At 38.4% G+C, this 27,070-nt stretch overlaps 1 protein-coding gene across 3 annotated transcripts in view; it reads left to right on the top strand.

Annotated features, from left to right (window-relative positions):
• The window catches only part of CTNND2 (catenin delta 2), a 645,610-nt gene that overhangs the window by 113,071 nt on the left and 505,469 nt on the right, over positions 1-27,070 (top strand). For all 3 annotated transcript variants that reach the window (XM_061449215.1, XM_061449216.1, XM_061449218.1), the window contains exon 2: positions 9,046-9,179. In XM_061449215.1, coding sequence (XP_061305199.1) covers positions 9,046-9,179 — 134 coding nt within the window. The remainder of the gene's footprint in view (positions 1-9,045; positions 9,180-27,070) is intronic.

The following is a 27,070-nucleotide window of genomic DNA, read 5'->3' as shown; positions in this document are numbered from 1 at the left end:
CTTAGAGGCCATAGAAGACTAAATAGTATGATTGAAATAACTGAGAATGCAGCAGTTACAGGCAAGAGACAAAGTCGCCTGTCTTGCTGAACGGGGAACTGGATGGGTTTATGGACAAAGAACAAGCCCAGAAAGAAAATAGAGCCCTTTGGAAAGCCCCCTTGATGGGTTAGCTAGAATAAGAGTTGTGACTTGATCCCTCATATCCCTGTTGCCTAATTGAGCTTAAGCCTTTGTAAAGGTCTTTAAGATATCATGTCTCCTTTAATTAATCTGTTTTCCAATCTAGTAATTTCAACATAGGAGATATATGATTTAGGATGTTGTGATAACTACTTAGGCAATCAGAAGAAATTTTTCTCTCCGAGGTATTTGGCAGGGTATGACAGATTTTCTTATCTTCCTGTTGACTCAGGGGATTATCAGTCTATTTTTAAGACTACTTACCCAGGCACAAATTATATCGAACTGTCAGCAAAGATAGGACAGTAAAGGAAATCTACAAATTCAGTGGTTGTGTGTGCAGGAGAAGGGAAGGCCTATCTACAGACTTCCTGCCCTGTTTCACTGTGGTACAGCTGAAGGATTCAGCTTCATTGCAGAAAAATTTAATGCAACAATAGTAGATAATATATCTTGCTGCCTAGAGCCAATGCTGTCTCAGCCTTCAGTCGCCCTCCTAGCTTGACATTACTGAGGGAATACGATAGGTCATCTCTCTGCTGAAGCTGATTCCTGGCATGTCTAAATTCTCAAGCAGTGCCAATTTCTACTTCTTCTAGCTGGGATTTGATTCTAAAAAACTACTGTAAATATCTCAGACTAATAGTCTTATGTATGTGTTATTGTTTGAGCTGGCTTTACAATATGTAATAATGAGAATTACTATTTTGGGTATTTTTCCCTTCCATATCTGTGCTAAATAGGACTTGTGATATAGGTAATTTGCAAGAATGGCCAGAGCTATTGTATTCTTTATTGTTCTTGCTCCTGACTTACACCCACTGAATTCTTAGCTTATTAGAATGACTTGGTGAACGGTATGAAAACTGGTGGTTTTCATGTTCATAGATACAGTGCCAAACCTATTACTTTTTTTTTTTGCTTGCCACAGTTGTTAGAAGCTAGTCTACTGGAGGTCTTCACAACTGTAGGCTTTCAAATAACAACTCTTGTTCATATACACAGGAAGAAATAGAGGTTCCCTATGGCAATCATGCAATTATTATAGTGATGAATGTTGGAGTATTTTATATATTTCTTAATTAAAACCAGCTAGAAACAAGATCAGCATTAGTCCTTGCTTCTGAAATCTTTATATGAGTTACTGAAACAATGTAAGTATAGTCATAGAAATGCAGTTTTAAGTTAAAAAGAAGTATTATGAAACAATAGCAAAAAATTAAGAGCAGCTTTAATAGGAACAATAGAAATGGGTATTATTAAATGGTAGTCATACTGTAATCTCTACACATCATATCTAAGGTAGAGGAAAGGAAGCAAAGAGTACTTCCAGATGTATAATTGCATATTGGATTATTTCAAGTGATTAGTTCTTATCCAAGGCTAGTTCAGCATCGTTCATAGTTCTCCAGATTAGCTCAGTAACAAGCCAAATTTGATTGCTGTGCAGTAAGACAGCAGGACTTAGACTTTTATAATGAGCGCTCTCACTGATTAATGGTTCATTGTATGGGGAAAACCCACTGGGGAGTACATGCTCCTTACTGCAATAACTTTTTAATAAAGAAATGTATCTGGAGTATCTGATTTCACTGATTTGATGCAGTTGCCAGAGTAGGGGATAACTTGGCTTTTACAACAGATTTTCAGACATTGCGGAGCTCTTTGTGTTTTTCTAACCTATTTACAATTTCAAACCATGGAAGTGTGATGTAATATTAAAGTATGTAAACACCATTAACGAAGTAACTTTTAAAGGAGTATCAATATTTATAAACAGATGTCTCCCTTTTTAAGCAATATTCGCTTTTTCTTTAAGCATAGGTTATAATGAACCTAATAAAACAATGGAGTTTAAGCTGGAAAGAGAATGAAATAGTTTACAGTTGATGCTGCTGCTTTTTCAGTTATAGGGTTGTTGTTTGTTTTTTTTTTTCCCCAGTATTCTTCATGGATACACTGAATGAAGCCTAGCATTTCTGATCTGGAGGAGGAGGGGAGTAAGATTATTGAAAGACAACTTAGCCACCCCATCTGAGAGAGAGTGACGTGTCATTTGTGAACTATGCCACCAAAATGCTTTTACCAGTGATGGCTTCATGGTTATACCTCATTAGTTCCCTACTTAGTACATCCCTGTCCAGTATGATTAAAATCTGTATAAAAGTGTGTATGCAAAATTGAGCTTTCAAGTGAAACCTCAGCATCTGACATTGCCATTTTCATGTGCATTTATAAATTATATAAATATCTTGGTTTTCCTAAGGATTTAATGGTACCTCTGTGTATTGTGTCTGCCTCTGTGCCTGAGTTCAGCCTGAACAGATTTTTGCAGTTTGACCTTGGAACTAGCTCATTTGTATTACCTCAGAGAAGGCACAAAATCCTGTTACAAGGAAGGGTGTCTGCCATCCAGCATCCACTGCTATCCCAAGAGTTACATAAGGAATGGGTTCTTGCAGTCTTCCCAGTTCTGAATGTCGTTGCTATTGTTGCTAGGTATTTGTGGGATCTAGCAATAAAGATGTTGTATCTTTATCTATTAAAGATATAAGCCACCACATCATTCATTTATGTTTGAATAGAATTTCATGGGACCAAGAAAGGGCTATCAGCCTAAGAAGAGTCCCATGAACTCACTGGAAAAAAGTAAAGTTGCCCATGTTCAAAAGAAATGCAAGAGGATTTTAAAAATTATTTCGAAATTTATATTGAGTGCTTGGTTTAAAGCATTTAAAGCATTTAAAAATTAGTGAAACCTCTTTGATAGTAGTTATACAACAAAAGTGATTTTTAACCTGCTTTTCCAAAGGTTTCTATAGTGGTTTTCTTAATGGTGTTAAATAATTTTTAATTCCGTTGACTGATTTTATTCGAAGTTGTAAAGGCTAAAAAAAGGCAAACCAAGAAAAACAATGTTTGTTGAAATCATTTGCTATAGGGAGTAAGATAGATACCTGGCAGTTTGTTACGGCTTATGGAACTATTAGCGAAGAATAAAGAAGTGTAGCTGAAGTTATTTTGGTGGAGAGTTAAACAGTGTAGCCATGGAAGCTGTTCGGTTTGTTTTGATTCAGTTCCTCACTGAGCACTGCTCGCCCATCTGTATTTAGGCAATAAAGTGAAATTCAGTTACGTAGTTTGGCTTTATTTTGATGATGTTTATCGTATGAGTTTTCCATAGCTATATAGATTATCGTTGTTGTTTTCTTCTGTTTCTTATTTTGCCCAGCCAATTTATTAAATACTTCCACCACTGTACTTAATAGTGACTGAAGAAGAATGTTAATCTCGTTGGGTTTTACATGGCTTTCACTGGCTCATGAGATGGTGACCGTGGTAGTTGTCAGTTCTAGATGGTAGTTACATAGTGTACACAACTGTAGATTCTGTCTGTGTGTCCAGCCATTTGTGTCCACCTTTCTTGTTGAGGTCAAAACCAGCTTGTGGCGTGTGGTGGGTTGACCTTGCCTGTTTGCCAGACCCCACTCAGCTGCTCTCTCACTGCCTGTCCTCAACAAGACAGGGAAAAGTTCCTGGGTTGAGATAAAGGCAAGGAGATTGATGACCAGTTACTGTAATGGGCAAAGCAGACTTGAGTGGGGGAAAACTGACTTAATTTACTGACAGTTTACAACCTGTTCCCCTCAGCCCCGGCTGCCGGGCACCGTTTGCCCTTCCTTACCCAGGCTTTCCCCAAGGTCCCCGCCTGTGGCTGAGAAGCTCAGAAGCTGCTGTGGGGCCATTGGAGCTGGCTGGAACCGGCTGTTTTCAGCACTGGCAGCCCTGGCTGCACCTCACAGGGGACACCCATGGAGCCAGCCCACGAGCACTCGCACCCAGTATGTGTGGAAGGTCATGTGTGTGTTTGGATTTATACGGTTGGTTTTTTTTTTGTAAAGGTGAGGTAAAGTTTTTAGATGGTTTTAGAAAGACAACCAAAAGAAAAACCACTAAACAACCACAAAAAAGTCAAACTCCAGATAGAATTTTGCCAGTGCTGTGGAGTACAGGAACCCTTGAATTATTTATGTCCGACTTCCCAGTATGTTCCCAAAAGGCTGGTAGTATTCTTCCTGTTCATCTATCTATGATCATCTAAGATTTTAATTTGATTCTCTCAGGAGCGTGTACATGCTCTGACTTACAGAATCTCACTTGTATTTTTGTGACACTGGTAGGAAATGCTGTTGCTGTTGCGGCAGTTAAATGCAGCCAGTTTACTTCTGTGTTGCGGTTGTACACTCAGCTATAGAGTACTTTGATAAGCTGCTTAATTTTTATCGTTCTTCTCATGCTTGTTCAAATTTTCTTTCTCGATTTTAGTGTTAGGCTCCCAGGAGTGTGGGTTAAAAGGCTATCAGCCAGCTTATTTTATGAGGAAAAGGGAAAAGAGTTGGGGTGGCTTGTCTAGAGGGAAGCTGGAGGAGAAGCAGTACAATGGTGGTCATCATCATGTGGGATAATGTTTTCCTGAAGAGGACTGATGGGATAATCAGTGTTTCGTGCCCATGGTGGGCAGCACAGGAAACACTAAGATTAAATGTACTATATTAAACACTAAAGCAATTTTTCTACTTGTAAGGCTGCTGGAGCGACGAACAGAGGGAAGTGGCCAAGGGGATGCTGCAGTGAGGGAAGCTGTGAAGGACTGGTTATGTATATAAAATATCCAGAATGACTTAGGGAAAAAAAAAATCTGCCCTGACTAGAGATTAGGTAGTGGTCCAGGGGCTTGGAGGCCCGTTTCAGCCTGTGGTACTGGCAGCTTTGAGTTCCATTTAAACCCAAGAATGTCTGATTTCTTATACTGAAGACTGATGTAAATTTAAAGTCCATCTCTGACTGGGTGGACTAGGGCAAATGAGGGCCTTTGGTATGTTGGTGTTAGCTGTTGAAATCCTACTGCTGACTTGTGTATGATTTTTTTAATGTAGCTACCCTTGGTACAGCACCTTCTCTTCTGCCTTTGAAAACTCATTCTGCGTTTCCTATGTGGCATTTCTCATGTGAATTTGTGTAATGCAAAGATGCTAAAATATGTAATGTTAGCAGCTCAGCTGGATAACATCGTGCTGTAGGTTCAATGATACTAGTACAGTTTATTGCAGCAGCTGATTGTGCAATCGGATTGTTTTTTCCCTGTTTTTTTTAAACTGGTACTTGCAAAAGTGTAGATTACTAAAGCAGTTTTTGAAGTGTTCTCTGGTGGAAACAAGATGTTTACAAAAATTTACAGCCTAAAAATTAAAATTTACTGAATACAGTCCAAAAAACAAGTTCAGCACAGCAGCAGGCAGTGGCTGCCTGTATTGCACAAATGTAATTGTTTTGAACACACAGATAACAGTGTCATTTTATTGATAGCATCTTTCTGGCACAGAGGGTCTTCTCTGTTGACCATGCGGCCTTGCTGTCCCTCTCAAATACACTTTAATTTTGGAGTGTTTGTGCTAGGGCAAGTATTCTTTGTAGCAGATAATTATTTTCTTCACAGCAGCTTGGGCAGACTCATTTACCCCCATCTTCCTGAAAACTTAGCAACAGAAGCACACCATGCCTCAGAGGGTCTCATTTGGATTTGCTCAGGCACAGGCCAAATTCTTTGTGTCAGGGAATTTCACTTAATTTGATACGTGCAAATTAACGTAAGCTTTAAAATACTAAATTTGGTATTGAGAGATAAGTAAGACATTCAATTAAATGAACACACAGAGAAGACACTTTTACCCATCCTGGTATCCTATCCACTCACTATATGCTAGACTCAGTCCCTTTGTGAGTTGATGAGTGAGGTCTTCAAATACAAGTGCAGCAGCTCAACCCCAGAACATAAACACTTACTAAACCCCTACAAGTTTTAGTTCCTGGTGGTTTTGTGTCTTTCCAGTCGGGTCCAGTAACCATGTGCTGTGGTAGAGAGCTGGGGTAGGGGGCAGCAGGTGGGTCATTTTGTCAGGTGAAGAACTTAAATGGACCTCAGATGACAATGATTTGTGGAGCTGGGAGCAGGATGAAGGAGTTGCTGACTTAGTCTGGCTTAGTTTGCTGGATTTTATCTCCTCAGGCCAGTATTTATGAAGCAGTGGAGTCAGCGGAATCTCCCTGCCAGGGTCAGGCTGCCTGGAGGAGCCGGAGGATGAGCAGAGCAGACAAAGGGGCTTTTTCCTGGAAGATTCTTCACAATTGCAGAGAAAGTAGTCCCGCATCAGGGAGCTGCTCTCAGCCACTGTGTCTGAGATTATTTATCAGAGCATCATTCACAGCTCTGATATTTCTACCACCACCAGTGCAGGCTTGGGGAGGCAGTTCTTCACAGCTCATGCTCTTGCAATTCCAGTGTCTCCCTTGTGAGCTGTCCTGACTGGGAAGCGTGGCTTCTGACTGCCCAGAGAGGGTGTCTGCAAGGGCAATAGGACTGCTTGATGTGTCCTTACTCATGTTCCTGAATGCTGTGGTCTCGCTTGTTCTTGTGCACAGTTTTCAGCTGGACTTTACAGGGCATGCAGTTGATAGCCAGGAGTGTTGCGCTCCAGTGTTTTCATAGAATCAGCTAGGTTGGAAAAGACCTTTTAAGATCAAGTCTGACCATTACCCCAGGACTGCTATACTACCACTAAACCGTATCATTGAGGGCCTCATCTACATGGTTTTTGAACTCTTCCAGGGATGGTGATTCCACCACTTCCCTGGGCAGCCTGTTCCAATGCCTGATCACTCTCTGTGAAGAAATTTTTCCTAATACCCAGTCTAAACCTCCCCTGGTACAGCTTGAAGCCATTACCTCTCATCCTCTCATTTGTTACTTGGGAGAAGAGACCATCCCCCCACCTCGCTACAGCCTCCTTTCAGGCGTTTGTAGAGAGCGATAAGGTCCCCCCTGAGCCTCCTTTTCTCTGGACTGAATAACCCCAGTTCCCTCAGCTACTCCTCGTAAGACTTGTGCTCCAGACCCTTTACCAGGTTTGTTGCCGTTTCTGGACACCCTTCAGCACCTCAGTGCCTCTCTTTTATAGCTATTCTGGAACTGTTAGGCTGGTTTTTATTTTATTGGATAACTTACAATACTGAGAAGAAAATGTTTTCTATTATGATATGGCAGTTAATAATTTAAAAAATAGATTGTTGGACAGTAAGGTAGTAGAATAAGTATGTATATGAATGTGTGTGCGTGTCTTTTATGTAGTACTTTACAACACAGTAGCAACTTAAAGAGTGTGCCACAAACTGCGTAACTTGTTACAATACAAGCTGATTCCTGTCTTGCAAAAAAATGGGAAAATACAGCTCAAAAGTCCTTTTAGATTGATGTATTGGAATCATACGGAAGTTTTGTACAGTATACTTGCACTTGTGACAGACACTTGTATATCATCTCAATTTTTAAAGATAAACTTTGAATAGTGTACTTATCTGATCAGGGATATTGCCAGAGCCACTTCAGGTGATATGCTTACAAAAACTGTGAAATGAAGCCGTATGAAAATATGTAGCTTCTTTAATTAAAACTATGTTTAATATCATGCTTCAATATATAAACTAATTTGGCTTGAGATTTAGAGAGATTTCTCTTAGGAGAAATAACTGGCTTTTTGATGAATAGTCTGTACTTTCATGTTTTTGTCTTACGTATTTATGACAGTGCCCTGAGCTTCAGGGAGATTTAGGAAAAAGCTACCTATCTGAGCTGAGTGAGTGTTCTTGGGTAGCACTGTGGCTTCAGAGTCATCTCCCCTTCTTTTAGAGCCCTATGGCAGACTGATGTGGGGGTGCTTGCTGTGGGTATTAAATTTTATATTTCCTTTTACCAACTACCCTTTCCCACTCTTTTCCGACTTCTTATTTCATCCAGAAAAAGTTACACTTTATGAAAACATGAGCTTTGAAAAGCAGAAGGGAGCCAGGGCAGGGTTTTTGCCATTGATGTGAATGGAGAGTCCTGTGCATATACGACCCTTCTGGTGACATCCCTCTGAATATCCCCACTGCTCTTCAGGGGGCACATCCAGCTGGCAGACTGTGGGTCAGTTTTCTTCCACAGAGTAATTCTGGCCAGCTCCCACATGAACGTGACCTTATCCTAACTTGCCTGTGCATAACCATGCAAGCTGCCTCTCTGCTCCTTGAATTCTGGAATGTGGAACAACTTGCCTGCTGAGATGTGCCTGTAGTGACATTTAAACAGAGATGCTACCCTATAACTTAGCCTTCAGAAAGATATATTTTTTCCACAGTTACACAGGCATTTTGCTCTCTAAAAATGAATACTAGAAATGCCTTCCAGTACTAAGAATCTTTTTTGTAAAATGTCTCAAAATGGCTTAACAACTGGTATGCTGTTTTTCTCAAAAATACTCTGATAAAATGTTGTCAAAATCACCTTGTAGACTAGAAGAAAGGCAAAGCTAGTTGCCTAGGCTTAAAATATAATAAATATTAAATAATCATCATGTTAGAGAGTCAACATTAGATGTTTTAGTTTTCTGTCATGTATAATTTGTTGGGTTTCTGTTTGCAAAGCATTTCATGATTCATTACTTTCATGATACTGTAATTTTATGTTGGATGCTGCCACTGGAACACTATGCAAAAATCATAGCTGTAAATGGTTTGAATCTTCTCCAAATGTACTGTGGTGAATATTTTGGAATAAGACTGGGAGATCATTTAATATTTTGTTTTATAATTAATTTAGGCCTAGTTTTAATTTTAATTAAGTGATAGATTAATTCTATATTACAGAACATAAGCATGTTCTACACTTTTTTCCTTGAATTAGTTTTGTTATTCTTATATGCATATGATTTATGATACGTATCAGGTTTATAATAACAAAATCATTGTTTTTTCTGTCAACTGCAGAAACTATGCCTGTTCCAGACCAGCCCTCGTCTTCTGACAAGACAAGTTCCCTTAGTCCTGTGCTGAACACATCTAATGGTGATGGCTCTGAAACTGAGACCACCTCTGCCATTCTAGCTTCAGTTAAAGAACAGGTATGTAAGTGCTTCATCCGCAAGCTAGAAAAACAATAATATGATTTAGTCTTTTTTTACAAAGGTTTCGTAGGTGGTGTCTGAACAATTTCGTTCACACACGCACATTGCAAAGAATGTTAAATATTTCTTTGTGTCTCAGTATACTTCCATGTGCTGTCCTACAATTAATTTAATATAATCTAATTGTTCATGTTATTCTCCATTTTCACTCTTACTGTGAATGGTGGTTTTCAGAGATCTCTCCTGTTCTTGTTGGCAATCTGCGTGTGAACTTAGAGCATTTAACCATGGCATATAAAAACTATAGACAAATGAGTAGTTGTGAAGAAGATGTGTTGTCCTAGACTTTTTAGTTAAAGGGATTTATAAGAATCCTAGGATTTTAAAATGTAACGTATATGTGGGGGTTTTTGTTTGTTTGTTTTGTTTATGTTTTTTGTTTGTTTTTTTAAACTTGATGTGGGATTATTTTAGGACAAGCTTGAGTAGGGACGGAGTATTTCAACCTCATACGGTTAAAATCAAAGGTATTAGAAATTTCGGAAAGAAAGGTCTTTAGTGTGATTCTCTCCTATAAGACAGGTTTGGACGTTTCACTATAAATTTTTGTGGGCCTGGTGTATGAGATTTTTTTTAGTGCTTCTTTGTACATCAGGAGATGGTTAATATCGCAGTTCATGAAAACATCTGGTTTCCATCGCTCCCTTATTTGGCTCAACAGCAGCAGTAGGTATCCAAAAGAGAGACATTAGAAGATACCTTCTTTTAGTCAGCTTTCTCCTTGCTGATTGTGTCTAAATTGGTTCTCCAACTATAAAGTTGTGATCATTCATTGCTTCTTTAGTAAAATCAATGCATGAATTCAGCTTATAATATTGCCATCGGAGTAATAGCTGTTCAGTCCTTGGGCTTTTATAAAAATTATGACCTTTTATTTTTTTCTTTTTAATGTGTACAGGTTGTCTCTTTTGGGTGGTAAAAGTTACTTGTATTTTCTGGTTCTGAAAAGAGGAGTGCAAGATAGCAAGCTTGTAGCATGGAGTTTTGTCTTAAGACTCATGGCATGTTGTATTGGAATTACCCATGGTTTAGATGGTTTTATGCATATTCTCTTATGGGACAATAACAATACTTGGCCACGTACCAGTAATGTTTCAGCCTGTACCTCTGTTCATTGCCAGTGTTTCAACCTGTGTTACTGTGTTTTTGAGGAAAAATATCTGCCTTAGCTTTTGACTCTCTAATGTTGAAAAAATGCACAGGGAAGTTACATAGGCAGAAGATAATGCTGCGTCTGCTTTTACAGTGTGAAATACAGTATTGAATAGTGAAGAGTTCTTCTCTGTTGTTGGGTTTTGTGGTGATATTAATAGTTTATACCTGGTCATGTATTTTGCAGCTGAACCTTCCATCCCCATAAATCAGTGAATTGAGTACTGGGGTGAATTGGTGCTGAATCGACTAGATTAGGTGGATTTTAAGTAGTAAAATATTAGCAAAGTGATTTCCGATGCCTGTGAACCCCAGCAAGAAGGAGCCTGTAACAAAGGAATTCTGCATTCTGTTATCCCCAAGAACAACTTAGCCAGCTAACAAAAGGTACTGCTAACAGGATAATCTCTTGAGTTACAGGGGTACAGAGTACCAAAATTTCACAGCTGTTGTTAAGTAAACTTCAATATTCTTTTTTCTTTTTTTTATGTGTAGTAAAGATTTTGGAAAAAAAAGAAACAACCAACCAAAAAAAACCCCAAATCCAACCAACTAACCAAACAAAAAAAAACAACCAACAAAACAAAACAACCAAATGCACACAAACCTGCTTTTGAGCCTTTTCTATTCCCCAGAATGCTGTGTGTCTTGACAAACTTCTGTAATGTTCTGTCGGAACAATTCTGGGTCAGGTCATCACCGTGTGCTTCAGGCAGTTGAAATCCATGACACTGATTCTGCATTAGGGGATATTAGGGGAGTAAATGAAGTAAGTTTCTAACTGATGGTTCAGATCAGTAACCCTCTGCTTTTTAGAAGGAGGAATGATTTACTGCCTGGCATGTGAATTTGTGTTAGTGCCCTTTGTAGGTGAAAATATACATAGAGTTTTAGAAATAGGAACACAGACAGTCAAAATTATTGCTAATAAAGAAAAAGGTGAGTTCATAATCAGTGAATCAAATTGGTTATGTTTTCTTCATCTGTGCTGATGTTAAGAAGTTTCCTTATTTTTTTTATTCTCTGAAACATTTGTGGCACCTTCATGTGTTACTTCTCATGAAATAACTAGAATGGTATCTTTGAGTGATTGCAGTATTTATGGTACTGTTGACTGTAACAGGTACTTGCAGTCTTTGAAGAGGGTGGGATACATGGAATATGCAGAGAAGTCATAGACATTGTCCTCATTTGTTCTACTTAAATTTCCTATGCGAAACATAATTCACAAAAAGTGAAGCTTTGCAGTGCTTAGCTCGAAGAACAGATACCCATGTGCATTCTTATTTTGAGGAGACTTGTTTGGTCTGAAAAAATTATTTGGTCTAAAAAGCTGTGCTTGCTATGTCAAACGTAAAGTGGCATTTGTGCTGGTCATGACTGGATCAGAAGGTATAGCCCACGTGTTTTTCAAGCGGGGGATTTCTGTCAAAGTAGAAACTGAAGCCTGTATGCCAATGTTGACAAGTCAGGTTGATTTTAGGAACTGAAAACCCCAAAGTCTTTCCTTTAGTGTATGTTTTGTATTTTACCTGTGGGCATGCATGTTGAATCACTTTCAGGTTTCAGACTTCTGAGATGCAGTTGAGAAGAAGTGATGGATAAAGAATGAATCTTTCATGGTTTTGTTTTTTTTTCTCTTTGTTGCTAACTTTCTAAAAGGTCAGCTGACACAGCTGGAGAAGAAGTCAGAATCATGCACTGTATGTGTGAGAAATCGTGAGGTTAAAATGTCAGGCACTGAGCTTTGTTTTCAGTGTTTTCAAGCTGTCCTCATGAAGAGGAAGGGTTAATAACTTCTGAGAAAGTGAAAGCTGTTGGGCCTTTTTAGTCTGTCTGTTTGCTTTTAGACAGTCTGCATCCAGTTCTTTAAACTGAAATCAAGTAGTGTTAAAACATCTGTATGAAAAAGGATTTTTTTTTTTTTTTCTTCTTACGTACTGGCAAACTCATTTGGCCCAGTGCTTTATGGGTTTTAGAAAACATAAGGCCATTTGTTTCTGCTTTGTCATCTGTGTTTGTTTCTGTAAATATGGGAAAAATATTCAACAAGCAATGTGTGATATCAGGACTCTGATTTATGAGAACACATGTGATAGGTACAACTATTTCTTCCACAAAAAGCATGATACGTTTCTGATTGGGAATTTCCACCTGTGCAAGAGACTTCTGATCCCACTCAGTGTTAAAGCAATTTTAGAAAGAGAGCTATTGATAATGCTGTTTGGAAGAATCTGTTGAGTGAGCATGTAGATGTAAACATGTTGTAAGCTAATGTGTTTCCTAGAAGTCTCCAGCTGTATGTCATACACAATACTTTGGTTCTTGTGCATACAGAAGCTGCTTCCTTGGAAGCCGAGGAGGAATGTGGTGACAGTGACCTAACAGAAGCTTGTTTTGGCATATTCTCTTAATAAAAACACTTTGAGGACACAAGATAAAATGAATTCCTAAGAGTGAGATTCATCTTGAAGCACCAACAACTGTATTCCGCTCAGAAATAGTATCATACATTTGTTTTAGTTTGCTTGTGACTAGTTTCCTTTACCATTTTAGTAGTAGGCTGTTTCAGAGGACAGCTCTTTTCAGAAAACTTATGCAAAGAAAAAGTTGTGTAATGTTTAATATTTCTTCTGAATCCTTTTTATCTACCTATTTCAAATAAAGATACTTATTTTGGATTTATAATGCTCACTTTTTTAATAAAGTAGCTTCTATTACTTTTAAATATTTATCAGTTTTCCCATTAGAAAGCTACTTGTCTGTCAAATTGTGTTTAAAACTAGTCTGATAAACATGACTTAAGTGATCTTGTATGTGAGGTGTTAGTACTGTTTGGAAATGGGGTTGTGTGTGTCATGCACATCTTGCATATGTGTATGTAAGTAAAATTTCAGATAGAAGTGACTGTAGAAGTTCAAAGATTTAATTTCTTCTCTTTCCTGTGCCGTGTTGTTTTTCCCATGTCTTTAAATGGAAGTTTTAGAACAAAATAACTTATCTAGATGGATGTTTCAGTTCAGAGGATTTTTTAAGGTTTTAAGGCCAGAAGAGACATGTGAGTTCATCTGGTCTGACCAGCAGGTCATGATATTTCATACAGTCATCCAAATATTGGGCCTCAGTTCTGATTGCAGAATGACTTTTGCAGCCATTTTCCCTAATGTAATGCATGACATATTGTAATATGTGATATTCACAAAAATAAAATCTCATTCTTGCCTTGTAGGAACAAGTAATTACTCTAGTAACCTTGGGTATTCTGTAGCTTTTCTAAATAGGTTCAATTACAATACATTCATGTCTCGCTTACCCTCAAACATCAGGCTTTATCTCTGCCTTTAAAAGTTTTCGCAGCTCTATTTCAGACCCATGCCAATTGTACTCAATCAATATATATTTCTTTCATTGTCTCTCTAAGTAGCATGTCAGTATACTTACTTCCTTAGTTACAGAACTCCCTTGTTTCCAATGAGATTTTAGAATACTCCAGAGAGATATTCCTCTTCTTTTTTGCCATCTTTCTATTTTCATTAATATATTGATTTTTAGGTAAGAACTAAACTTCGTAGTACAAGTCTATACAGTGGATGCTATACTGTTTCTGGATAGACGAGTGTACTGTTGAAATAAAGAGCTTTGTGAGTACAGCTATTGCTTCCCAAATATGTCCTCCAGTTGATGGGAACTGCTTTTGGAATGTATGATTCCACTACTGGAAATGGGGACTTTGATGGATAAGTTTTGAAAAGCATCATTGCAATTGCTAGTGAAGGGAATAATTTAACATAGCAACTGTATACCCTGCTCTATAGGATTCTCAAGTTCTTGGTTTAGTCTGGGACTGGTTTCACAGAGCTCTCCAGAGCAGCCATGAGCATACTCGTGTTGTGCTTCTCAGGAAATGGTGGTTTACAAGACCAGAGACCTAGATAAGTAATGTCTGTTCAGAAACCTGTATCCTGGAAGTCACGCGAAAGAGGTGACAGCCATAGTAGGTGCAGTATGAAGAAACTAAAAATTACTTCACTGTGGTCATAATCCAAAATATGTATTTTGGGGATTGGTTGAAATGAGCTGGGAGTGGAAGGGCTTCTGTGAAGATTTAGTCTGATCGAAAAGTATTGGGAGAGAATATATCCTCACAGTAAAACCATCTTTGAAGAGAGGGAATAAAATGCTAATTATCAGAACAAAAGTAGAGTTAAATATGATGCTATTTTGACTTAAAGTAATGTTGAAAATTAGTAGTTCAAAGCCAAGAATTTCAAAGAAGCTGGGTAGAATGCCACTTAGTGATAGCTCAGTCTAATGCTGATTTAAAACACTATTAAAGGGCATCACAAAGAAAGGCAAAATATCCTTTCTTAGCATGCAGCCAGTGTGTGAACACACTTTTTGCTGCTCCACAAGCACTTCTGCGTTAACTTTTTTCTTTTGCTAATACTGGAAGAATTTCAAACTTTGAATAAAGCTACCATAAGAAAGTAATAATACTGATCTCAATTTTAATAAATTTAAATTTTATTGTATTAAATTTCTTAACATTTTAATGTATTACATTTGTAACATTTTAACACTGTTGATTTCTTTTCCTCTGGTATCGTTCATTGGGGCCTTTTAAAATGTAAAGTATTTTCACACCAAACCCCAAGTCTTTTAACCATCATAGTGAAATAGGATGTCACTCTTAATCACTTGAGAGGGAGATCTTAATGAACTTAAAATAGTTAGAGAAGTGGCTGGTCAAGTTGTGCTTCTTCCTGTATCTGATGCAGCTCCTTCTGTTGTACTGACAGACATGGACTTAAGCATTCCCATGTGGGGAGTGCTGCTGGGGGAACCTGGGAAAGCTAAAAATAACTGTCTGAAAAGATAAGAAGCAGCTTTGTGTTATGGGGGGTTGAGTGTGTTGTTTTCTCTTTTGGCAAAGGGTGGTTGGATCAATTTGCCAACTTGTTTTCAAGAACTAGACTCTTCAGCACAGTTGCTATAAAAATATACTTCAAGCTGCCGGTTTAGTCAACTTTTTTGTAGTGTTTCGAATGATGCAAAGTCCAATGTAACATCCCTATTTAAATGTACAGGGAAGTGGTGGCTTTGGGTGTGTATCCCCATCCCTGCTCCACTAGCTTGTCATAAAGGAAGTCACAGTTATGTTTCTGTGTACTTTATGTTCCTGAGGCTTAGCTATCTTACCTGCTTTCAGTATTTTTCTCTTTCTATGCTTGAATAAAACAATATCCATCAATAGTAGTTTTAATTTGCATAGAGAGTATATGAGGCTGTGAGTGCCATGGCTTCCAAAACCAGCACACCTATTCTAGAGATAAAAGAAAGTGCTGTTAAAAAAAACAACTGGTGAACACTTCACGTAGTGATTGTTGTGACTTCTGTCTTCTCTTCTCTAGAAATTAAACACTGAAAGCACTCTCTGGACCCTTCTCCTTTAATTTGTCTTGCCAGTACTTTTCATGCAGCCTGCTTTTACAACTTCAGTTTTAAAAGGGGTTTTTGAAGATTTAATTTTTATGATTGCTTTAGCAATTTTTGTTCCTTTTATGTAATTTTATGTATCGATGTGTTTTGTCACATGATGGCATTTTCTACTCCTGATGCATTTACTGATAAGTGGAACTGTATTTTTCGGGGGGTAATTTAAATCTTTTGTATTCCAAGGAAAAAATACTTCCTGGGTAGTTGAATGCTGTGCATGTTACACTTTGATAAAATATGTTACAATTCTGTTTATTCCCAAACAAGAAAACTGGAACTCAGCAAATGCTCAGCTATGGCGAAACTTCAGTCTTTACCTGAGAGTTCAGGTACATTACTACCCAAATAAGCTTAATTTTGCCTGTGAGCTATGTAGTTATGATAACACTAAACCAGTCTAGAATCACACAATAAATTGGGGGTTGTGTTTTTGGTTTAGTGTCGTCGTCCCCGTCCCCGTCCGTCCCCCGTCCCCCCCCGCCGTGTTGAAAATTAAGCATTTATTTTTGAAATATCTGGTGACAGAAACTTACAGTTGTCTCTGAGAATCTTTGCAGTGTAAAGGGATAAAAGGCCAGTAAAAGATACTAATCTTTAAAAAGATTTGAAGATTCATAGTAAAGTTCTAGACAAATTAACTGCTTAATTCATAATGAATTGTTTTCCCTCAGTGTTAACATTGCTTTTTTGGTAGAACATCACTCACTGTTTTGGAGGGAGGTTTACGTGTATGTCCTGTAACGTGTAACAGTGAAGCCTTTTGCATGGGCTCCCTGCTGCTCTTTGTATGTACATTTTCCTTTTCTGTGCAAACAGCTAATCCAGGTCCTGAGGAGTTTTTTCTCCTTTTTATTTTTGAAAAGATTGCACTGAAAGATTTTTTTTTTTTAATTTTTTTTTTCTGCTTATTTACTTCTTATTATTTAAGGGATAGATATAATGAGATGATAGTGACTTGCATTTTGGAATCTTTCCTAAGATGTTACCCGTTTTTATTGTTGAGACCTGTCTAGTGCAATATTCTTCAACCATGGTCCTTTAGATATTCCACATGTGGAGGACTTAGTACAAAGTTTAATTGACGTTACAGGGGTTTTTAATTTAGTACAGTGACACAACAATGCACTCAAGTCTCAATTTAATTAGAAACTACAGCTAGTGGAGTATAGCAGCTGCACTATAAAATTGACATAATATAAATGTGCATCTGATTATCTAGAATATGCTCACCATCATGGCACTGAGCATCCCCCAGTCACCAGAAAGGAATGCTGAAGTCAGCTGAAGCTTGCAGCTCTCACAAGAGTTCTCCTGTTTGTGGTTGGCTTTTTTTATATTGGGCTTAACCACATGTATGCCCCCCATGCTGGTCTTACTGATTTGCTTATAGCTGTGGGGTCTCCTTGTTTATATATGTGGGGTCTCCAGGGCCAAGTTGGTGGCCCATCTCTTTTCCCTTCATGCCTATACTATGATACTCTGCCTTCACTTCTGAAGGGCACTGCTGTCATGACAGGTCTGTATCTCATTGTGTCAGTCGCATTAAATACCTTGTTCTGGACAGAATGACTGCTTTATACTTCTGTCTGTATAAACTATAGTCAAGTTAGCCATAGGCACTTGCTGGATTATGAAAATTGCTGTTACAGCTGAACCAAGTAAAACAAAGCTGCAGGCAGATCATGAAAAGTTCAGACAGAAAAATCCTGGCAACACTCAGTACTGAGGTCTTGCAAACTTGGTACAAAACTAGGCGATTACTTGGTTCATTATGTGTTCCACATAATTCATATAAAGGTATCCAGCAAGCTCCACAATGGGGGAAATATTCCTTCCTCCAGCACTCTGCAAGTCTAATAGGGTGATCTGTCCTGTGCCTGGAATTCAAGGCTAGCAACTGCTGGGAAGTGAGGCTCCTTTGGCAGGAGGTGTGTCCCAGCTCAGCCCACTTGCCTGGAGTCTGCTGTTGCGTTGGCACTTCAGCAGTCACTAATTGTAGGTGAAATCACAGCAGGCAAGGTCACTTGCTGAGGGGATGACTGGGCTCTGCAGAAAAGCACAAAGCTTTAAGCTAAATACCTCTTGCAGTTATATGAGTAAAAGATGCTCTTGATTAGAGTTATAAGCAGATCCAATGCGTATATTATGTTATTTTAACCAGAAGCACCCCAGAACTGATATTGTTTTGCTCTGGGTCTGCATTCCTTACATTCAGAGACAAGCAGTTACACAAACAGTTGAAATACCTTGCTGATACAGTCAGTTTGTGTGAAACAAAGGCACCTTTGGGTTTTCCTTTGGCATTGACATGAGTTTGGCTTCCTTTTTAGCAGTTGTGATTAATCACATCATTATTCTCCCCTGAGCCTTCAGGTCATGTTAGTTCAATTTACCTCTTCCGAACATTCCTTCAATGTGGGTGTGGAACAGGGGCTGCACGGGGCAGGGGTCTTTGATCAGTCACAGCCCTTTGTCCCCTTTGTTTGCATAATGTGGTATGATGTCTTGTTTCCTTATGTACAGAAATTTACCTTTTTGGTAATAATAGCAACTTGTTCCACCAGCTTTTGTAAGTGAAAACCCGCCACTAGTTATCTAATTGATAGCATGCAAGAAATACTTATGTTAGTATTCCCTCAATTTCTTTGGCCTGGATTGTCATACAGCAAATAGCTTCTTGTAGTCTATTTCATTAGTTGTTCCAAAATGTGTGTAGTACTTATCAAATTTCATCTATGTTCCTTCAGTTGTCACGTTTCTTTTTCCTTAAGTCCTCATAAAGCATTACTCTTTATGTTTTTCACACGGTCCCAGCTCTTGGGAATCTGTGTTGAGCTTCCCTTTCTTAGGTGTGTAGTGCCCTCCAATATAATGATCTGATTAATCTGGAATGACATTTTGCTGGTTAGGGTGGTAGTCTTATCACTGTAACCTGCAATTCATGTTGCAGTGTTATTCCATGGTCATGACTATCCATCTACCCCAACAGTAAAACACAGTGCAGTTATTTGCCTGGCTGTGTAATTAAGATTTAAATTGGGTCTTTTGCAAACCATTACCAGGCTCTCAGTCTAGGAAATCTGTTAGTTTATCTTCTCATTGTTAAGCATTTTTCAGCAATTTTTCAGTGAAAAATTAAAGAAAAAAGCAGAATGCAAAAATTTTCTAACTTCTTTCACTTCTATGTATTTCATAGTCCAGAGTCTGGATGTAAATAGGTATCTTTAAGAATTATCCTCTAGGGTGCTTTGAAACAACATCAGGTACTAGGAATAAAATAAACTGTATCCCAGCTGAAACCAGGACAATAGCGAATACATTCTTGAGATTAAGTGTAGTTTCATCCTGTGCCCTTTCTGTGTGCACAAGCCCTGTATTACAAAACCAGATATAACACTAGGTAAGTATCTCTGTCTCTGAAAGTAGGGCTGGATATACCACTGTGATGTGTATTGGGATTTAAAAGCATTGCAAAAAGGTGTACTTAACAGCGACTTCTCCCCACCGCAGTCTATAAAGATTTGGAAGCACCCCACAATTTAGGCAGCACCAGCATCTCCTCTAGAGGTTTTTCATGGTGAGGCTGCATGATAAACTATAGAAAATGGACAGTTGTCCATTATAAATTTGATAGCTACTCAAACAGGTTCAACACAGTGCCTGTTTGCTGATACTGAATCAGCATGGCTGCTGGTGCTGGACTTTTTACTTGCCAGTTTCACTGTCAGACACAGAAATATAAATTCATTGATAACGTATGCCACAGCGGTGCCTTCATAAATGAAGAAGAGATAGTTAATGACTCTAATATACTTATTGCTTTAGTAATAGGTGAATATTTCAAGGCTGACTGTAAGCCCACTAAGCACTTTTCATTTAATTTTAGAAAATGAACTAAAGTTGATTCCATGAATGTGTGAAAAAACAGATACAAATGACAATTTTCTGTACAAGTGGTGTGTGGGAGATATGCAGGTGTGTTCCCTTATTTGGCTTGAGAAATTGTTCAGTACTTAAAACCTTGCTAGATTTTCTGTGTATGAGAGAGCGTTGCCACTGTCAGGTAGTTTTGGTGTGCTTTGGTTTGTGAAGACCATACCTAGCTACATTGCCTTATGTGTTGGGAATAAAAGCATTGAAAGAAATCTGTCTGGATGTCATCCATTTAATCTGAACAGAAATTATTGTGTTTCCTCCCCTTTTCATCTATGATGAGATTCCTGAGATGCTTACTCTTCCAGATATCCCCACGACATGCAGTTTAGCTTCTGATTCTCTTGAGATGGTGACTGTATCTGCTCCCTCTCAGTTTATCTGTGGTCGTGCAAGGAGCTACTTTATATTTTCTTACTGTAAATTTGAATATATATATGATATATAGTGTCCCTTGATTTTTTCTTTTTTGTTGCCTTTTATGCAATAAAGTAGGCTGTTAGTCTGTAGTTACGATGCAAGATTTATAGGCATAGTTAATCTATTTATGAGGCCAACTGTTAAAGGGAAAAAATATGCAAGCTTCTCTGTGGGTCTAAATTATGCAGCTGAGTGTTTGCCCTTTAAATTTTCTCACTGTTAGTTGTTCTAATCACCTATACTCCTCCTCATTACAACCCTTCCCTGATGTGAAGAAGTCATATGGTAACAGGTATTAATGTTTTCCTGGTTCATTTGGTAGACTGTTTTTTAAAATACATATTTTTATGTCATGAATCTTGTGTTGTTATAAACCTAGGCATTAATGCTCTACCTGAACTGTTCACATAATTCATACCTGGATTAATGAACTCAGTAGCTCCTTTGAATATAACAATGCACATGTATGCATACAGAGAAGTAAAATTGTTTCATAAAAGCATATTAATTTGTATGTCTTCTGTTTGGTATTCTAGATGTTTGTGAAGATTTCTATTTTGTCAGACTTAAGTTTGAATGGATTTTTTTTCAGTCACCTTTTTTTACTCCTAATCTGCATTAATAATAAGCATTACTTGAAAAGTCCAGAGGAGGGCCACGAGGATGATCAGGGGATTGGAGCACCTCCCGTATGAAGACAGGCTGAGGAAGTTGGGGCTGTTCAGCCTGGAGAAGAGAAGGCTGCGTGGAGACCTCATAGCAGCCTTCCAGTATCTGAAGGGGTCCTATAGGGATGCTGGAGAGGGACTCTTCATTAGAGACTGTAGTGACAGGACAAGAATTAATGGGTTCAAACTTAAACAGGGGAAGTTTAGATTGGATATAAGGAAGAAGTTCTTTACTGTGTGGGTGGTGAGACACTGGAATGGGTAGTCCATGGAAGCTGTGAGTGCTACATCCCTGGCAGTGTTCAAGGCTAGGTTGGATGAGGGCTTGGGGGACATGGTTTAGTGCAAGGTGTCCCTGCCCACAGCAGGGGGGTTGGAACTAGATGATCTTAAGGTCCTTTCCAACCCTAACTATTCTGTGTTTCTATTATTCTAAAAGATCATCATCAGCTGTATTCTCATTTTGTGGCACATTAGTTATTTTATAGTAGGGAAAATCAGTTTTCATTTCTCTTTGTGCAAAGCTTCCTGAGACATTTCAGAAATTAGCCATCTGCATTCCCTGCTGGATGAAGGTTTCAACATGTAATGCCTTATTGCAGTGAAGAAAAAGCTTACACCATTCCTTCAAAGAATATAGAATTTGATTTCTAATCTTATGCCTGTTTTGATCTAGAAGTTGAATGTATTTCTACTGTGGTACTTCATATGGTAACTTCAATTTCTCCATTATTTCTGGAGAAGGCAAATTGAAATCAGAAAGGCCAAAACCTATTTGGAGCTGAACTTGGATGTAACAGGAGAGGATTGTGCAAGTATTTCCCTGATGGAAATGTGGGTCTGTGGATCAGTGCTGGAGGCAATCTAATGGTGGACAACATAGAAAAAGCAGAAAATTCCTGTTGTTTGTTTTTTGTCTTTTTTTTTTTTTTTTTTTTCCCCGCTGTTCCCAGACAAGGAGCAGTAACATGAAGAGCACAGGTTAAGGGCTGCTTAGCGAAACTGGATGCATTCATCTTCTTAGGCCTCTATTCCAAGATAGACAAGAGTCTATCTTGGTGATAGGATTGCAAGGCAGCTGTCATCCAAGAAAAAGCATGGTAATTGAGGAAAGTCCTGACAACTAGGAAGGGGCTAACCTTATACCAGTCTTTACAAAAGATAAGGAGAACGGTCCAAGCATCTGCTGGCTGTGTCAGGTCAGTGACAGTCCCCAGCAAGATCATAGAACACGTCATGTTTACATTTGCTTCTAGACACATGAAGGGCAACGGGGAAATAGGAATAGTCAACACAGATATCTGAAGTGCAGATAGTGCTGATCTGATTTCATTCTAGGATGAAATGTCTGACATTGTGAATAAGTAGAGCACACTTGATTTGGTATAAACATAGCTTTATTGACTCATACCTTCTCGCACACTGTTGTCAGTGGTAGGCTGAGGAAGCATGGGCTGAAAATTGGCTGGACTGTAGTCCTGAAAGGACTGCTCAATGGCTTGAGCAGTTAGCAGACAGTAAGAAGTAGAATATGTCAAAGGCTGATTCTGGTACTTGTACTAGTCAATTCTTCAGTGACTTGAATGATATAATTGAAAAGAATGCACCTTCAGCAGTTTTGTGAATGCTGCTTAATTAGGGTGATGCTTGGAAGGCCAAAGTAGAGCTTCTGTCTAAAAGCATCTTGAGACCTTGAACAAACTGAGCACTGAATGTATTTAAAGTTTGTAAATTTTAAAAAGAGAAAACTGAAATTCTGCCTCTGAGGAAGAGTAATGCCATGCGTTAGTCCAGGCTGAGAAACACCTGGTTGAGTCACAGTCCTGCTGGAAAGGACCTGTGATCATTAAGAATGTTAAGCTGAGCATGAGCCGATGATGTACTTTCTGCAAACAAAACTGTGTATGAGTCTGTGTTAGAAGGAAGGAGGAACATGACTAGCAGACTGAAGGACGTTGTTACCTCCTCTACTTGGAACTGTGAAAGCCACTTCTTGGACAACAAATGTGTTTCATTTTGGTAACCCCTAACACAGAGGGGATATTGAAAAACTGGAAGTAGTCCAGTGGGGAAATGCTTAATTAGTCAGAGGCATAGACCAACTGATGTGATGGGAAAGGTTGGGGAGCTAGGATTTTTAGGGAGCTGCATCTGATGAAGGGGAGGGTAAGGGGGCAATCTTAACTTTGCCACAATAACTTCAAAGGGAGAGGCACAGATGATGGCTCCAAACTTTTCTCAGTAGAGGCATACACTTCAGCAAGGGGCAGTAGCCATTGATTACAACTTGGGGAGTTCCAGCTGGACGCAGGAAATCTTTTTTGTGAAGAAGGCGACCAGGAAGGCTGTCGGTGTGATCTTTTCCAGTCAGCTACACTGGAACTCTTAATTTGGTGTTGGAAGTTACCACGTTTTTACTGAAAGGTGAGACTATGTGACTTGCAGCCAGAAATTTCTGTGGTTCTTTGATGGTTCTGTAGTAAGTCAATGGTAATGCGCAACTTTGCTCAAATTATAATTTATGCCTTTGTGTGTAGACCATGGAAAATACAGTCTGAGGGAGGACAGTGTGGCTTAAAAATTCCCCAATTTGATTACTTGCCTTTTAATGCTCTAAAAAAGCAGCTTAGAAACTGAGGATAGCTGGTCATTGAGGACTAATCTCATTACTTTTCAGTGTTTCTATTAAGTGGTAAGAACTGAAATAGTAGATCAGCAAACAGGATTGGTGGATGAAGGGGCAAACTAGCTAATGCAGAATGCTATCCTGAAGGATTTCGGTAACATTTACTTTCATTCTCCTGTCTTCCTGCTTCCCCTTCCCCCCTCTCCCACTCAAGTTATCCTCTATCTTCACATAAAGTTTTTACTTTCTAAACAGGTTTTGGAGACCAAGCTATTACTTCTCAAACTCTACTAGACCATAACATTTAAAAGAGAGCAACATGTGGAAATAGTGTTTTCTTGGTGTTAATAATACATGTATAAAGGTAGCCTCACATTCAGATTTTATATCCTTTCTGTCAAACTTTATATGACTGATGATTCTCTTCACAATCCTTTAGCTTCCCTTTTCTTCTGAATTGGGAATAGTAACATTTGCCTACATTTTGGACAGATTGCACATACATGTACATGAAGAGAGGTCCCTTAAGGAAAGTAGGGTGTTTTTTCTTTTTTTTTCCCCCTGTCATTTACTTGTATCAGATTGAATACCTGGAGAAGAGTAAAATAGGTACAAAACCTATGTTAGACACTTTAATATGGTGAAGATTCCGCTCTCATGAGGGCTGAACCTTCCCTTCTGACAATACAGAGCTAATTCACAAACACTCTGCATCTCCCCATGTGATTTGGACCTCGGGTCATATAAAATAAGACCAGGAAAGTCATTTATGCTTTTAGCAGGAAAATTAATTACCTCGTAGTGTGTGTATAGCATACAAATAAATAGACTGGAAATCAGGGCAATCTATTCCCAGTAAAGGAAATCAAGTGACTATTCATGCTGCTGCAATAAGCTGTCTGTCTTTGACTGCTTAATCTCAGTGGCACAGAGAATAGTCAATGCTTTTTGAATGCATGATCAGGTCTGCAGGAGACTCTTCTTTAGGTTAATCCTTCAATTCAGCAAGGTATTTCCTGGTGTTTGTTGAGTTCTCTCTAGAGCTAAGGGAGAAATACAGTGTAATTGTTGCAGTAATGTATTTTAGGATATAGTAAGTTGATTGTTATCTTTATAATACTAAAGTTGTTACCGTGAAAAGAAATGATTGTTCAAGTCAGAGACGGTTCTTGTTATTTAGGGGTTATTCAGAGGAAATTCCAGTGCCAAAATGCCAGGTGTGGATTTCATGCAACACAAGTCGGATTGTGGCCTTTTTCTGTCTGCGTTATCTGACTAATTATACAGTAGCTATATACCAATACCTGTTCCCTCCCTCCTATCTTCCAGGTTAAATCCCAAGAAAAGCTTTGTGCTTTAAAGAAAATCCATGCTTTAACAGCTTTTGGTGGGCATCTTGTCATTTACTGTAATGTTGTTCAACAGTAGCTTTTGTGCTACTTTTAATGGATATTTTCTTTCAATTCTGTCCTATACCCTATTGACTCCAGTGTATTTAAACAGTGCCTGGAAGGGGGATATAATATTGTTTTCTGTAAAACCTACTGCAGTTTATATTGTCTGATGTGCCATGTACCACCATTTTCTGCAGCAGTCTGTTCACAGTTAGTTTGCTTTCTCCAGTTCTATCTCTTGCATCACTGTTAGTGAAAATTGAAGTGTTTGTCTGTGTTTTCATATACATGTAAAGCTGTATTGTCTGAAGTGAGTTTATGTAATTTTGGCTGTTTAAAGTAGTTTTGCGATAGTTTTCTTGGTTACCGCACGGATCAACATGCCTTCTGTCTGATATACTGCCTAGATTTGAATTATAACTGTTATCTGATACTGTGTTATGTTCTCAGTAGTTTGTGCTGTTCTGAGCATACTTCAGAATAGTTGAATGAAGACTTGGAGCTTGTTTAAGTAAGGATTTTATATCAGGGTTAGGTTTTTAAAGCTTGTTAGTTATGATGTATTGTTTATTGCTGCACTTGTTAATTTTAGCCTTAATGAAGCCATACTTCTGCAGCGCAAGAATTGCTACCCAATTACCATGTCTGTGTCTTAATTTTTATTCTTAAGTGAGATTTACTTTATTGTAGAAGGAACATGTATATTGTATAAACGGCTCGCGTTTCTCTGTGAGCATCTTTTTAACCAACACAGTAAAATCCTTTCCTATTGCTGTTACCTCTGGATGTTGTCATGCATTTTTTGAGTTAGACTAACTCAATCTTCAGTATCTTTGAGACTCTCATGGTAAGTTAACACGGTCTCTAGAAGTAAGTTGTTCTAAAAAAGACTTCTTTATCTGCATACCCTTTGTAATGGAGCAGCATAGACATGACAGGTGTAGTGCTCCCTCATTGGCTTGGCAGCCAGTCAGCGTTTGGGAAAGGGTAATACTGAGCTTGTGTCAATATGCCAAGACAGACCTGGCCTGGCTTCGTGTGATCAGATGATTTCACCATGGTTTTGGACACTCGCAGTTTCAAAAGTAAAGAAATAAAAGAAAGAAAGTGAATTGCTTCTAGATCCTAGCAGGTATTGAATGACTTACAGAAGCTTGGTGCTATACCTATCTCTTCTTGATCTCTCATCTTTCCACAGTTCCTTAGGTGAAAGAATTCATCTTGTTAAATTTCTGTCTCCTGGTCTTCTGTTCCCTAAACCCTACCTTTTCTCCTTGCTCCAGTGTTGCTGCAGTGCCTTTGTTGGACCAAGCTTTATTCAGCCTTCTGAGCTGTGAAAGATACCAAAAGTTTCTAGCTACAGGGATGTTAGAAAAAGAAAAAAGAAAAATTGCACAAAAGGAGGTCATAAAGCATGACTACTTGTCTGGTATGGCAAATACAAAATTGTTGTATCTCTTGGGCAGGAAAGGGGCATCTGAGCTCCCTGTTACACCCTTGCTATGCTTGTGTATCTGGGAAGTCCTTTCTCATGTACTTCCTTACCACAGGGGATGTGGAGAACAGACAGAGAAATGTAGCTTTAATAAGCAGCTGTATTCATTTGAATGTTAGAAATTAAATTTTCAGCCTGTTTCTGTGTAAATGTAATCTGAGAGGGATCTAATCCTGTATATCCTTGAGCATGACTAACTGCACTCACCTGAGTGTCATGTTACAGCTGATGAAGTTATATGAGTTATTTGTAAGTCAGGGGGCTTAGAGATTTGAGTTGAATCTTCATTTTATTTCTGAAGAGCTCTCTTTGAAGCCTGGGATTAAAATGTTGTTAATTATAGAAAATCCTTATATGAAAGTAGAAAGCTATTTTAACATGTAAATATCCAAATGTAAATGATGTAATATCCAAATACTATAACTTTTTACATGAGCTCATATTTCTTTTTTCTTTTTTTTTGCTACTGCTGGGACTTACTTTCCTGTATAAAAAGGAAATAGGCCATTGTATTTTCATATTTTAAATACTGCAAATAGCTGTAAATTTTTAGCTGTTTTTTTGTAAATATTTTACGTATTGATACTTAATGGACTATAACATGAGTTACGTAGGATGTTGTTTGGCTTTCAGAGGATTTTTGT

Source organism: Pezoporus flaviventris, unplaced genomic scaffold (assembly GCF_033815535.1).
Source record: "Pezoporus flaviventris isolate CSIRO_AGI_PZ_B2104156 unplaced genomic scaffold, CSIRO_AGI_Pfla_v1 ptg000007l, whole genome shotgun sequence".
NCBI classification, from domain to species: domain Eukaryota; kingdom Metazoa; phylum Chordata; class Aves; order Psittaciformes; family Psittacidae; genus Pezoporus; species Pezoporus flaviventris.
The sequence above is the reverse complement of the archived record's forward strand: the minus strand, read 5'-3'. Positions and strand labels throughout refer to the sequence as shown.